At 39.4% G+C, this 15,060-nt stretch overlaps 1 protein-coding gene across 11 annotated transcripts in view; it reads left to right on the top strand.

The window, feature by feature from the left end:
* otofa (otoferlin a) overlaps nt 1–15,060 on the top strand; it is an 86,704-nt gene that overhangs the window by 49,197 nt on the left and 22,447 nt on the right. For all 11 annotated transcript variants that reach the window (XM_039782264.1, XM_039782258.1, XM_039782263.1 and 8 more), the window contains exons 6-23: nt 2,329–2,402; nt 2,811–2,937; nt 3,128–3,182; nt 4,208–4,339; nt 5,787–5,849; nt 6,330–6,414; nt 6,562–6,721; nt 7,184–7,370; nt 7,634–7,820; nt 9,294–9,517; nt 10,414–10,522; nt 10,612–10,798; nt 11,111–11,231; nt 12,550–12,650; nt 13,052–13,142; nt 13,708–13,824; nt 14,010–14,162; nt 14,520–14,712. In XM_039782264.1, coding sequence (XP_039638198.1) covers nt 2,329–2,402; nt 2,811–2,937; nt 3,128–3,182; nt 4,208–4,339; nt 5,787–5,849; nt 6,330–6,414; nt 6,562–6,721; nt 7,184–7,370; nt 7,634–7,820; nt 9,294–9,517; nt 10,414–10,522; nt 10,612–10,798; nt 11,111–11,231; nt 12,550–12,650; nt 13,052–13,142; nt 13,708–13,824; nt 14,010–14,162; nt 14,520–14,712 — 2,366 coding nt within the window. The remainder of the gene's footprint in view (nt 1–2,328; nt 2,403–2,810; nt 2,938–3,127; nt 3,183–4,207; nt 4,340–5,786; nt 5,850–6,329; nt 6,415–6,561; nt 6,722–7,183; nt 7,371–7,633; nt 7,821–9,293; nt 9,518–10,413; nt 10,523–10,611; nt 10,799–11,110; nt 11,232–12,549; nt 12,651–13,051; nt 13,143–13,707; nt 13,825–14,009; nt 14,163–14,519; nt 14,713–15,060) is intronic.

Below are 15,060 nucleotides of genomic sequence, written 5' to 3'. Positions count from 1 at the left end.
AGCCGCCAGGTACTGGCGAATAACCTTGGGAGTAATTCTGCTTCAGTTAGATCATTCATCTTTGCTGTAGTTTACACGTGTAATGAGGTCATTTATTCATGCTCTTATGTATTATTGAGTATTGCACACCCACCCATACAGTACAGTTCATTTTCAGCTTTAAGCACACATGCATATGTTGCCTGAGTTCTTAACATTTTAAATATGCAATAGCTGGCTTTGGTCTGCCGTTTGGTTGATGTGCAGTGCTTAGATGTTGCAGTTTACAGTCACTCATGCATTAATGGTCTTTATTTCAGATCAAAGGAAAGAGAAAGTAATAGTTATAACGGCCTCTTCAATTCTCTACTTCAACTTCTCAGACAAGTCGACGTCTCTCTGTATGTTCTTTTAAAGTTTGACATTTTGGGAGTTTTACCTGCAAATTGTGAATTTGCATATTTCCATTAGTCTAACTGGAAACCTCACTAGTGAACTTTATTTGAAGGCTACATTTTGTCATTAAATGTGGATGGAGCGATGACTTGAAAAACGTTTAAGGTACATCTCATTTTAAAGTCAGATGTGGCCTCCTGCTTAAAGCATTGGTCTCTTTTGTTGGCCTTGTTGTATTCACTCTTAACTTGGCTCAGCAAAAGAAAGGAAAAGGGAGTGAAGATAGCAAAAGACAAGTAAGTAAATATACTTGATAGCTCAATTAGTTTTTCTTCCAAAATTTTCTTATGAGTCTCCTCTCTTTTGGTTGAAAATTACTGTTCTTATGCAGAAGATGCACTCCTTACTGCTGGCAGAGACGCAGCAGATCACTGTCTTTACCTGCTATAACTTCTAATGTTTGGTGTACAAAGTGGCTGACTTTGACAAAGAAGACTACCTCCTCTCTCTATGTCCTCAGCCATGTATCACCACCTTTTTCTCCCTCCCGCTCTCCCTCCCCTCCTCTCTCCTGCATCATTCACTCATCTGGCCAACTCCTATCTTGCCTGACTGGTCTAGAGGATATGCACCTGAAAGGTGAAGAAGAATATGGAAAAACATAGTTCAAAATAAAAGGAATCTCGGGGAGGAATTTTTTTGGGGCAGATTTATGGTAATCTCAGCTCTCTGTGGAGTTGAGTAGGATCAGTGGTGTCTTTCATGTGGTATGTATGAAACACATTTTGTGTGCGTGTCTTTTATTTTTGGTATCTTGTTGTTGAATTATAGATTGAATGAGACGAGGAGGTAAACTGGATTACTGGAACATCTGATTTTAGAATTAACCATGGGTGCAACTCACAGTAATTGAATTATCAGTAAATAGTTTTTCCAATTAGTTGATTTAATTGTCTAGTCTATAAAATGTTGAGTCCAACGTGACTTTTTAAATTACTTCAAAAAATTTTATTATTTAATTGTTTCAGCTTTTCAGTTACATTTAACAGATAATATTCAAAGTTGTTTTCTTTTTTCATGCATGCACTGATAATTCAATAAATTTGCACTTAATCTGGAAATACACTGGTCAAACTGTGCTTTGTGTCATAGTGTAGACATGACAGGCTGATAATCCAAGGAGCACATTTTCAAGTGTGATTGACTGGAAAAGCTTCTTATCTTTATTTTGATGAGTGATTCCTCTGTCTTTCTTTTTATTCCCATCCATGTGCCTACATGCTTTTACATGTACATCATTATTGGCACTCAAATGAGTTGTAAAACCATTCAGTTTTCATATTCCATGAAATGAGGTGGAAGGATGCCTCTAGAATAACGGGGGAAAGATCAAAGCAGAAATTGAACTCTGATACACTCAACTCTGAATGCTTGAAGAAACAAAAGGAAAACCTTCCTATTCATTAATTTCCTGACATCTATCCATATCCGCAGCATACTGGACGGTCACACTCATTTTTAATTATTAAGGCCCCTCATTTGTCGTCCCGCTGATGACATCGCAAGCTCTTTGTTGTTGTGGTGTCATGTGATCCAGATAATATCAATGTGGAGACACCAGATACTCTTGTTTTGTGATTGAGGGTCTGGAGAATTGGTGAGGGAGCAGGGTTGGAAGGGGATTACATCCACTGGAGTTAAATGTCTAACCGAGTTACAAAGATGTCCATGATATACATTATGGTGTTGGGTTGCATTTTGATTATGTGCACAAGTGGGTCATGGGGTTTTCTGCTCAATTCAGTTCAGTGCTAATGTTAATCAATTTCTCCTTTGGGTCTTTGAGTCTACTCATGGAGCGTGAACTTAATGAGACAAGTATGAGAAAGATCGCTTTCATGTTATAAGTTCCCTCTCTTTTCTCCTCCCATCTGTCTTTATCTCCTCCACCAGAGCAGGGAAGGGAGTTTTCTCAGCCATGAAGCTTGGCAAGATCAAGAGCTCTAAGGACGATCACAAGAGAGGAGGTAAAATATCACTCAAGATACAAGATAAGGCCCAAAATTAATGATTCACGTTTTTTGTTTATTTTTATCCAAATCTTGCAAGTTAGCTAGAGGGAAAATACATGTTGAAGCAAATGTCTTAATTTTTTAGTACATGTAGACAATGAGTGACAATATTTAGGGCCATAGCCAGGAATTACTGAGGTCATGAGTCCGAGATTCCAAAAATACAATTGTGGCATATTTAAACATAGGATTTAAAAAGTAGTGGAATCAGCCTATTTGTTTTAAATTGTATAATGTTAACTACCCACAACTTTCATAGAAACATGATCTCAGAGTCGTCAGTATTAGTTAGTGCTGTGGTCCTACCAACAACACATTTTTGGTTGCTTCTGGTGATGTCACCCTTGTGCCATTGTTGTTCAGATGAGCCAGCGGTCCTGGACATGGAGGACCTGGACAGGAAGGCCATGCGTCTTGCTGGAGCACTGGACCCAGACACAATCTCTCTGGCCTCTGTCACCGCTGTCACCACCAACGTCTCCAATAAAAGGTCTCATTTTTGTTTTAAACACTGAGACATGCTTGCATACACACGGTAGAGAAATACATTCAAACACACAATGTTCTCAGTCACTACCGTACAGCTCTAGAATTGAGTTTGTGATCATCATGTGCCACCTCAGTGTTTCTCTGTTGGAGCACAGGAGAATGCAATCACCGATTGTGTTGTGTATCTTCAGGTCAAAGCCAGATATCAAGATGGAGCCGAGCTCTGGACGCCCAGTGGATTATCAGGTGTGTGTGGGTGTGTGTGTGTGTGTGTGCATGAACATACGTATATATGCATTTCTACCTGCATATCTGCACATACAACAATGTGCAGGTTCATTTATTTGTTTGTGCATTGTCCTCTGCACTGATGTCTACTTCTCCTGAGGCCTTTTTAAAAATGTGATGTTTTATTGTGTGTGATTTTGATCTACACTATAACTGGCAGGGTAGTTGGAAGGGAGCAAGAAGTACAGCTTCCATGTTAATGCAAATTAAGCTGTTAAAAAAATAATAATCATCCCACATTGTGCCTGATTGAGGTACCATTTGAAGAAAAAATGTTCGTCATTTTGGGAAGTACACATCTTTGTTTTCTTCCCGAGAGTTAGATGAGAATATTGATACCACTCTCATATATACCGTATATATATATATATATATATTTATTTGTGTGTATTTTTTTATACCCATGGCTGTTCGCTTGCTGTGGCTACCACAATAAATAATTTACCACAACTGAAGTAAAAGGAGGAAAGGAATAATTGTGGACAGTGTAACAGGCCTTGAATGCTGGCCCATGTCCTATTTTCTTGGCCTTTTTTTATTTAACGACATGAATGCATTAAATGTATTCATGAAATAATATATTTATAAATCATAAAACTGTTTGTTTACCAGACTGAAATCCTGGTGTAATTTTAGACTGCAGACTTTTCCTCTCTTCTTTCTCTCTCTGTTCCTCTTCATTATCTTATGACTAATTAAACCAGAGGGATATATTACTTGGATGTAGAAACTTATCGCAGATCTAGTTTGTCCATCAAATGGCACAATAATCTAGCTGGGGGAAATGTACGAGTAAACACAGGCTGAGAAAGTGTAATCTGGCAGAAGCCCTCACTGTCTGAAATCAGAATCATTAGTTTGCCTTTGAATTGTCCTCAGGGTAATTACTGCATAGTGTTGCTGCCGGTTAACTCACTGTTGGATGAAAGTCAGCTTGTTTTAGCTTTCAGTGTCATATCCGATGTGCTAATGTCTACCATCAGATCAACATCACAGTGATCGAGGCCCGGCAGCTGATAGGCCTCAACATGGACCCTGTTGTGTGTGTGGAGATTGGAGACGACAAGAAGTACACATCTATGAAGGAGTCCACCAACTGCCCGTACTACAATGAGGTTAGACCTTTTCGGCTTCAAAAATTCACACTGCAAGAAGGCAATAGTCACCTTTTTATGTAATAACTTCATTTTTACCTCTGAATTTCAGCTTCACTTTGTCCCTCCTATGCAACATAACAACATCAGATGTGTTAACTTATGCCAATAAATAAATACATAAAATATACTCAGACAGTAATCACAATAAATAGTGTATGCTTTTAGTAGTATTTGTTAATGTGAATAAACAAATGTATTGCAAAAACCTAGGTTGTATAAGATAAGACCATAACCAAGATAATTGGTGTGGTTATACAGTAAATGCATCTTATCACATCCATTTACATTGTTAGAGCAGGTGTTTCTCAACATGAAGACATCAGTTGATACCTTTTTCCTGTTCTGCTGTCAGATTTCTGGGAACATGCACAAAGTAAAATGCTGTATAGAGGCAGTCAGGGCTCTTATTGATGGTCTGCCATCTCTGAGTGTTTCTGAACAGCAGAGAAACTCTCTTGGTATTAATTGTTGGTAGTTTGTCTGCTATTGATTCCTTGTTTGTCTGAATATCCCCTGTTGACAGACAAACTCAAGATAATAGTCCTTCATGCTTTCTCTCCTCGTATTCAGACCCACCAGTTTGTTCAGAGTCTGTGCTGTTTCAGATAGCTTCACATTTCTCAAGAATAATCATCTGGAATCAGCTGCAGTGGGAAACTACACTATACTATATTATAAACTACATCATCATGATAAATATAATCTCACCCCATTTCATCACCCCTGTCACTCTGCTTACTTTTTCATTTAGTATGCATATTTAATCATAACAGCACAAATATGGAGTTATGAATAACCTGCAAAATACCACAGGAAAAGATGCAATTGTGAGTGACACAGGGGGGTGTGGCATTGTCTGATAATAGGTCCATGGTTGGGATGCTGCCTGCAGCAAAGTCAATGATGTACAGTTCTGTAGAGTGTGGCTGTCCTTGCTGTGGGAGAACAAGTGCCCTGTGTTTTTCTTTGTCTCTATTGTCACAAAAAAAACACGAAAATTAAAAAAGAGGAACTGCAAAGTGATCTCATGAGACAAATCTGAGTTTTGTAGGCTGCAGTACCAATACATTGACAGCTGAAGACACCTACAGAAAAGGTATGACAGAACTTTAAATCAGCCATTTTTTTTTCAAGCCACTCATCTTTGCCTGTTCAGAACTGAAAGCTTGAGGGGCTAGATCTGTGATGTGGCTACAATATAAGCTGATCTCCTGAGGCTGACTATATGATGTTTCTGTTCATTCCCTCAGTTCCCTTAGATGAACTCTGCACTGATATCTTCTGAACTTCAAAGTTGCCTGGCACATTTCATTCCCACATCAACTCTGTAAGATGAATGTGTTATCCAGTAGTATAAGGGAATACATTTTAATGGGCAAGCCTTTTTTTCCTCTACTCTCTGCAGTATTTTGTCTTTGACTTCCACGTCCCTCCTGACGTCATGTTTGACAAGATTATCAAGCTCTCCGTAAGTAATCCGTACCCCAAAAGTACACACTGCAGTACCGCTAAACAAACTGTTACCACCCCATTTTTTCCCCCCATTTTGGTAAATGGGTTGTGAACATTACATTATTGAAATTTCATACAGTACTTACACTTTAGGTTCAATTTTAGAGGACTTTGCTGCATAATTCTATGTTTTAATGATGACGAATTGAATGTTTTAAAGATAATATACTGTAACTCCTTAATACTTCATGGGGCAGAAAGGAGTATATATAACTGCCCTTTGGTATGTATAAATAAGTAACTGGTTATGTTTAATCTAAATTTGTTTGTTTGTTTGTAATTATGCAGCCCCTTTGTTGAACATAAAGTTCATAGCCATCTGTTTCCCCATAACACTCTCACTTTTGAATTTTGAATTGCCGTCTCCAATTCAATAGGGAATCCTTTAGAGTTTGCTCTTTGTTTTAATATCTCATGCTGCATTCTGTCTGCGTAGGTTATTCACTCTAAAAATCTTCTTCGAAGTGGGACATTGGTGGGAACCTTCAAGATGGATGTTGGCACTGTTTACTCTCAGCCCGGTAAACTACAATCTAATAACTGATCCAACAATACATGCATAGTCTATTTGAAAATTAAAATACATTTAGTAATTTGTTCATTTTGAAGTGAAACTGGATTTAATAAAAGCTGTTAGTTATTAACTAATCAATTGACATCCACCTTAGAACATCAGTTTTACCACAAGTGGGCCATCCTATCTGATCCTGAAGACATAACAGCAGGGTGTAAAGGATATGTAAAGTGTGACATCGCTGTGGTTGGGAAGGGTGACAACATCAAGACCCCACACAAGGCCAACGAGACCGATGAAGATGACATAGAGGGGTAATAAGCTGTTACTGATGATGTGTTTCAGATTGAATGGAATTTGGAGGAATACTGTGGCCAACTACATTAAAATTTTACTAGTGGAAGGTGGTATAGCAAATATTACAGCGTATGTGCAAATTATTCCATAACATGGAGGTTTTAACAGTGTTTTCTGTGTAATTTTCTTCATATCAAATATTTCTTTTAGAGTATCTCTTAAAGTATAAAAAGTCATAGTTGATAATTGACAAATTCAACATAAGGTGGCAAATAATGATATAATAATACTAAATAAGCCTTATATAATAAAACTATGTTATACTTGCGAGCATTACTGGACATTCTCAACAACATGTTTAACAATCACCCCAGTATGTTGGGAAAGCTTATTCCACAAGCTGTACATTTGCTTAAAGGTAATCAATAACTCCACAATCCTGTCTCTGAATGGGTTTTTGTGCTGCTGTTTCTTTCCAGGAACCTCCTGCTACCGGAGGGCATCCCAGTAGAGAGGCAGTGGGCGAGGTTTTATGTGAAGATCTACCGTGCTGAGGGGCTTCCTAAAATGAACACCAGTATCATGGCTAATGTGAAGAAGGCCTTCATAGGAGAGAACCGAGACCTGGTGGACCCCTATGTTCAAGTGCAGTTTGCTGGGCAGAAAGTAACTTCCTCTACATCCTGCAATCTTTTATTCTTTGCTAGTTTCTAATGGTGTTATTACTCTCCATGGGACTATTATTGCTCCACTTGAATACACTGTGGTTTTAATAGTGCTGGTCAGAAGTAGCCTATGAACTAGATAAGCTCCTTTAAAGTTAATAATAATAAAACAACAGTGGCAGCTACTATACTTCTGTGTAATGACTAGAAAATTTTTACTTTATACCTTATACTTGAGTGTTTGACTCCTTCATGTGTCTCCAGGGGAAGACTTCAGTCCAGAAGAGCAGTTATGAACCGATCTGGAACGAGCAGGTCGTGTTCACTGAGCTCTTCCCTCCACTCTGCAAACGCATGAAGGTCCAGATACGAGACTCGGATAAGGTCAACGACGTCGCCATAGGAACCCACTTTGTTGACCTACGCAAGATATCCAATGAAGGTGACAAAGGTAGGTGAACACATTTGTCTCATTAGCATTGATTAGCTGTCAGGTACATTAATAAGTCAATATTAACGAGTTAATATGTTACTGTATGTGGTAATTAGCTGTGCTGTGAGTCAAACCATGACCCACCTGACCCTTTGCTAATAGCTTTAGTGGAAGACATTCAAATTGACTTGCAATCAATACATACATTAGCATATATTAAACCAAAGTACAAGATCCACTATAAAGAATTTTCTGAATGAGTTGTATAAGGAATTATCAAACTGCGTCAAAGGGTTAGGTGGGAAACTCCAGCAGGTGTTTCCTGGGTAAAGCCCACACACGGTGGCTGGAGTTTCTTTTTATAAAACGTGGCGGCGCCAGAGATGTTCTTTTGCTGGTGCTTTGGGGTTGCTGGACGTTTCAGTGAGGGTGCTCTGAAATTTTGGGTTTCCCTTGACACAAATAGCCTAACATTACACACACTCGTGCAGATGCCCACCCACCTCCGCCGTGGTTTACTAAGCGAGCGAACGAGAGAGATTGATTTAAAGTTGTCGATACAACAGCACCATAGAACTCTGATTAGCCCACCAAACATATTTCAAATACCAGCCAACAAGCCGGGTTCAAACAATCATTACTGCAGCTCTCATACACTGGCTCAGAAGAGTAATGCAGCAGGCCAAATACACCACACATCTTGGTGGATCTCTATCAGCTGACTCACCCACTGTGGCCTGGCTGTGCGATCCCCTATCTCCACACCTTGATGTTTAGGGAGTAAAAAACTATCCATTGCTAGTGTTAGACTCACTTCTCTAATCCTAACGGCTCCAAATATTGAGCTCTTCTTCTTCTGTGTGAAAACGTTACTGCGGAAGTAAGGTCAAAAGTTCAATGTGTGCTGCACCCTTTGGCCGAATACGATCACTTGTGTTTTTCAGCCTAAAAATAATCGGTTTGTTTTATTAATGTATTTATTCATTTTTCAAATATAAATTATACTATTTACACATTAACGATTTTTTATTTATTTATAAATCAACCACAGCAATTTCTTGGGGGCGCTAAGAGGGTGCTATGGCAATCCTATGGGTAGCTACAGCACCCCATAGCCCCTCCCTGGCGCCGCCTATGTTTATAAATAACAGAGAAAAATTGGTGAGCATGATCACTGATTTCCATCTTGACTTATTAGACATTTTTGAGTTATCAGATCAAACATTTGTATGTGGTCTGGATACATATATGGACTCTAATCCCCAATAAACACTATGAAACTGTTACAGGCGAATATGTTAATGATTTGTCAACTGTTTTTGTTTGTTTGTTTATGCTTTGTTGGGCAGGGGTGGGAATATCTAGTGTTTGATGCACTGCACGTAGATACTTTAAATACCTTAAATAGAATTGTCAAAGAAAAAGGATTCTTGTAGATTATCATGTCATCACCTACAGACATTTCTTTTCTCTTCACATTTCCTTCTCCAGGGTTCCTGCCCACCTTGGGTCCAGCCTGGGCCAACATGTACGGTTCCACCCGTCAGTACACTCTGATGGATGAGCACCAGGACCTGAATGATGGTCTTGGAGAAGGTGTGTCCTTCAGAGCCCGTCTCCTGCTTTCCATCGCTGTGGAGATCCTGGACACCACTTCCCCTGAGCTCATGAGCTCCACTGAGGTGCAGGTGGAGGGCGTCTCCAACATCTCAGAGGTGAGAAGACCTGACTGCAGACACAGCTAACTGGGTTTTGGATAGTCTTGTTGGTGTATCTGTTTAAGGATATTATTATATGTGGTGGAAGTATTCATAACTTATAGACTGTTAAATTTCTTCACATAAAATGTCCCTCCAATTTCACTGAAAACTAAAAAAAGAAAAGCTGTTATCCTGACCTGTAATCCATTAGAACAACATGCTTTTAGAACTCTCCTGACCTCCTGACCCACTACAAACAGTGTGATGTTACACTCCACCATCATATTGCCACATGTGTAGGTAACTGCTCATCAGGGAAATCAGAAACATTAGATGCTTTGCTTCGGGGAAAGCTTGCCAGCTATTGGACCTCTTGGCTGTTGATAGTGTAAATGTGTCCCCTGGGAACCTCAGTCATTCATGCCAGCATGACTCCGTGCCAGTTGTCAAGTACTTTGCTTTGAAGGAGTGACAGATTGCTACCTTAATCAAAGAAATGCTGTAAACTGGAAAATGTATCTTTATTCATCATTTGTCATCCTTAACACAAAATAAAATGTGTTTTTTTATATTGACTACCTGGGTAGCATTGTAATGAACTGTTGCAAATATTTTTTTAAAGAATAATAAGTATTGATTAATATTTTATATTTTAATACCAACCACATTAATTAATTATGAGTATCATAGGGCAGACAATGTGGTGGAAATAAGTGCACCTACAAATGTAATGGATAAATAAAGTGGCTCAGTTATTCAGAGAGGAGGCAGGTTGATTTTATGTGTAATAAATTATAGAAAAGAGCAGATGCAGTTATTTTTCCCCAGACTCTACAATAAAATGAATGCTATTCAGTCCAATAAAATGTTTCACATTTTCTTCGTTGCGCTTCTCCTTCTCACTCCACCAGAGCGCCACTGGGAAAATAGATGAGTTCTTCCTCTTTGGTTCCTTCCTGGAGGCCACCATGATCGACAGGAAGATCGGTGACAAAGCGATAAATTTTGAAATTACAATAGGTAAATAAACCTTTTCTTCATCTTGTTAATATGGACCTACACTCCACACATGTACAACATAACAGAGAGAATCTTCTGCTCGCTTACAGGTAACTATGGAAACCAGATAGATGGTGTAAGCAAGCCTTTGTCGGCAAAGAAGAAGAAAAATGATGGGGAGAATGAAGAAGAGGAGAGCGATCTCATACAGAACTCCAGTGAGGACGAGGCGGACGAGGACGGGGACCTGGTCTCTGTCTCCTCCACTCCTCCAATGAAGCCCGTCATCACCGACAGGTCAGGGGTCAAGGGTCACAGGGGCATGGTCAATTATGCTTAAAAAGCAATTTATGATATATTGCTGATTTAATTACAATGTAACAAAAGCCAAGACTAGCAATTTTGAACTGATTGTTAGGTGCTTCACAATTATCAGAGATAGTACAATGAACGCCAGCCAGGGGAAAACTGCTGGCAAGGATTAGCTGTGTTAGAAGAGTAGATGCACAATCCTTTACACATTCAAGTTATGAAGTAAACATTTAGTTTAGTGTGTAACAATTTGGGGTTTTAGACTGTGGACCAAGTCATTTTGTTTGTACTTTACAGGAATTACTTCCATCTTCCCTACTTTGAAAAGAAGCCATGTGTCTACATCAAAAGCTGGTGGCAGGACCAGAGAAGACGACTTTACAACTCCAACATGATGGACAAGATCGCTGACAAGCTGGTCAGTATACCTTTCTTCCCGTGCAAAAAGTGCATGTACATGTAGTTTTTACCATCTTTGTTAAGCTTGTTAGCATGCAAACATTAATTAGCACTAGATGCATAGTACAGCTGAGGTTGATGGGAATGTCAGTTTTGCAGGTATCTAAGCATAAACCGAAGTACAGTATTTAAATTCAAATTTTGACCTGATGATGGAGCTAAGTGAAAAGTCAGAGGATCACTAAAGTAATTACAATTTATTCGGGACATGGATGTATGGCAATCCTTCTGAAAGCTGTTGAGATATTTCACTCAGATCCACAAAAGTCAACCTCATGGTGGTGCTACAGGAACAGTCAGGGGATCATTTAAGTCAATAGAATTCATCATATGGGGACCATGAATATCTGTACAAATGTTCATGGCAATCCATCCAACAGTTGTTGAGATATTTCAGACAGACTGATATTGTCATCCCCAGAACCATTTTAATTTTTTTTTTTACCTTTATTTAAACAGGAAGAGACTCATTGAGATTAAAAATCCTGGCCAAGACAGGCAGCAGTACAGCCACACATACAGTACATACAAACACAAAATACAAACATGTTGATAGCATTGCTAAAAAGATGGGAAGTAAAAGAAACCAATCACTCATAATAAACAAATCACAAAGTAAATTAAAGAAGTGATGACATATAAGGGATATAAATAATGTTACATTGTTTTTTATCAAAAATACATTATCAACTACATCACCTACAGTTACATTTCTGTCTCGTCAGCCATGTGTCTACATAAAGTTCTGGTAGCTGAAAGGTGCATATGTCTATAGATACTGTTTAAAGGTGTTGTAGGTAGGATTGTGAAGATCCAGGACTGGACAGGACAGCCAAAAAATTTGAACATCAATAACTTCTCAGTCCCTCCCCCCTTTCTGCTAAAGCCCAAAACGGTCTCCTAAGCCCCTTACCTCACAAGGGAGAATGAATGCGTGTGCATGAGCAGTGATTGACACGCAGTTAGACACACCCCCTGGCCCTGATTGGTGCATCTGAACAGGGAGCTGTGGAGTTTTGCAAATCGCACTACAAGCTGTAGATGGTGCCAGAGGAAATGAACTGCTTCATGTAGTTCTACTCAAACATACAGTCAGTTTAAGCAAATATGACAGAAAGTTAGTTTTATAAGTCTTACCTACTGCACCTTTAGGTATACTATCTTAGACAGTAGTATTTGTATGTAAGTGTATGTAGATAAGGGGCATTTGAATAGAAACCTATGAGTTCTAACAACTTATTTTTTCCTAAGCTCCAGTATTTTTTGTGTCCGAACAGGAAGAGGGTTTGAATGATGTTCAGGAGGTCATTAAGACGGAAAAGGCTTTTCCAGAACGCAGACTCAGGGGAGTGCTGGAGGAGCTCAGCGTCGGTTGCAGGCAAGCTACATAATAATAATAATCATTTGTCATTGCCTTGTTATTGCCTTGTGTATTAGACTAACATTGGGTCTCAGTGGTCAGTTCAGATACCGAGAGTTTCTCCTGAAGCTGAAAGCTGTAAAACAGCTGTAAGACCTATATAGAGCTCTCTAGCCGGTTTTGCAATTAATGCTGTTTAAAACTTCTCAAACATGCACATTTAAGACTACTTCATCACGCTTCATTAACGACCCAGAAACAGCTGGAGACAGCAGCTCTCTGCACTAAGATAACTCTAAAACACAGTCATGGTGAAAATAATAGAATAATATAAATCATAAATCATACAGAGTGTATTAATATGTATAGAGTCAAGCCACTTTCATGTTTCATCCTCTGTATGTTCTGGTTAATTCCAGTCGGTTTGTGACTCTGGCTAACAAGGATGTGAACCAGGCAGGCCGAACCAAACTGGATCGTGAGCGGCTCAAGTCCTGCATGAGAGAGATGGTATGATTTATTTTTCTCAAATAGAGAAGGAAGGAAGGAAGGGGCATGTGATGGAAGCTGTGATTAATCTACATGGCTGCTGTTCAGTCTCTATCCCTGCACCTTAGTGAGTAAATAGTATGGAGTCCCTGTAAAGGGCACGCAGGGAAATTCATTTTTGGAATACATTTTTACAGTGTTTGAACAGGTATATGCCCGAGAAGTATGTGCATACTGAAAAAGAAAAGAAATTGCTATATTGCTTACTTGCCTGTAGCTGCACTGCACCACTGTTTGTGAGGGAATGTGAAAACTGCAATGGAAAGCATAAGTAAGCAGGGGAAAACAAACTTGTTTTACCAAAAAACTGGTGGGAAAAGTCATGGATATGTAGGGACTCCATAACATTTGAAAACAGCAAGATGTTCTAGTGTTTTTTTTATAATTTCAAGAAAATCTACTCATGCAGTTGGTTGAATTGAAAATAAGTTGGCCCTCAGCTATGATGTGTATAGAGTATGTAGCTAAGAAAGCTGCAGTGCCCCTCCATTAGCTTCATCATCACTCATCATCTCTCGTCCTGCAGGACAGCATGGGCCAGCAGGCCAAGCAGATCCGAACTCAGGTGAAGAAAAACACAATCCGAGACAAACTCAAACTGGTGCAGAACTTCCTGCAGAGGCTGCGTTTTCTCGCAGACGAGGTACAGAACTTCTTTTATAAGTGGCCTGACACAGAGTGAGTGCATGGAAATAATAATGAAGAATCCATACACAGTATATAAACATTGTACACTAAGTAAAAGTACATACTGTAAGTTATTATTGGGAAAAGAACCTGGAATAAGGAGAGTGCTGATCACCTATCAATCAATCCATTTTTGTCCAGCCTCAGCACAGCATCCCAGATGTTTTTATCTGGATGATGAGCAACAACAAGCGCATTGCTTATGCCCGGATTCCTTCCAAAGACATTCTCTACTCCATAGTGGATGAGGAAACGGGAAAAGACTGCAGCAAAGTCAAAGCTGTCTTCCTCAAGGTACAATCATCTCTTCCTGCTCAAACACTGTTAGCTTGTTTCATTAAAACGCGGTTGTGAGATAAGTACTGATGAAAAGTCAATATAAAGGATATAGTATTGACAAGTAGGATGGGGAATAGGCTTGTAAATCTTTGACAGCTGCCGAGAGAGATGGTCGGAAATCAATGACTCCTTAATATTTATGGTTTGAGCCATGTTGCACCATTTTCTGCTTAATGCTTAATGATTGAGGTGCTGTAATGATACCAAAGAATATGTAGCAGTACCATATTTTTCTCTACAGTGTACTTATTTTTGTTGAATGGAGTTGTTCATAATTATTCAGTCCACTGCTGTTGTAATCTGTGCCCACAGCTGCCTGGTAAGAAGGGATTTGGCCCTGCAGGCTGGACAGTTCAGGCTAAGCTGGAGTTGTATCTGTGGCTCGGCCTCAACAAACAAAGGAAGGACTTTCTCAGCGGTCTGCCTAACGGTTTTGAAGAGATCAAATCCGCTAAAATGGGCCCCTGTCTTCACTCTGTCCCCCCCATCAGCCTCGTCTACAACAGTAAGCTCTTAGATATAAAAGTTTAAATTAATTATTATTTAAAGTGCCCATATTATGAAAAAATCACATTTTCTGGGATTTGGGGTGTTCTTTTGTGTCTCTGGTGCTTCCACACACATACAAACTTTGAAAAAAATCCATCCATGCTGTTTTGAGTGAGATACAGTTTCTGAATGTGTCCTGCCTTCAGTCTCCTAGTGAGCTGTTCAAAATCGGCGCGGTGACGTCACAGTCCGAAATGAGCTAGCTAACCACAACCGTTAGCTCGTTAGCATGCTAACCGTTAGCATTAGCATGCTAACGCTAATGCTAACGCTAGCATGCTACGTCGTTCTCAATAGCAAAATC

The sequence above is a fragment of the Perca fluviatilis genome, chromosome 18, assembly GCF_010015445.1.
Source record: "Perca fluviatilis chromosome 18, GENO_Pfluv_1.0, whole genome shotgun sequence".
Lineage (NCBI taxonomy): Eukaryota > Metazoa > Chordata > Actinopteri > Perciformes > Percidae > Perca > Perca fluviatilis.
This window is presented reverse-complemented; position numbering and strand designations above follow the sequence as displayed.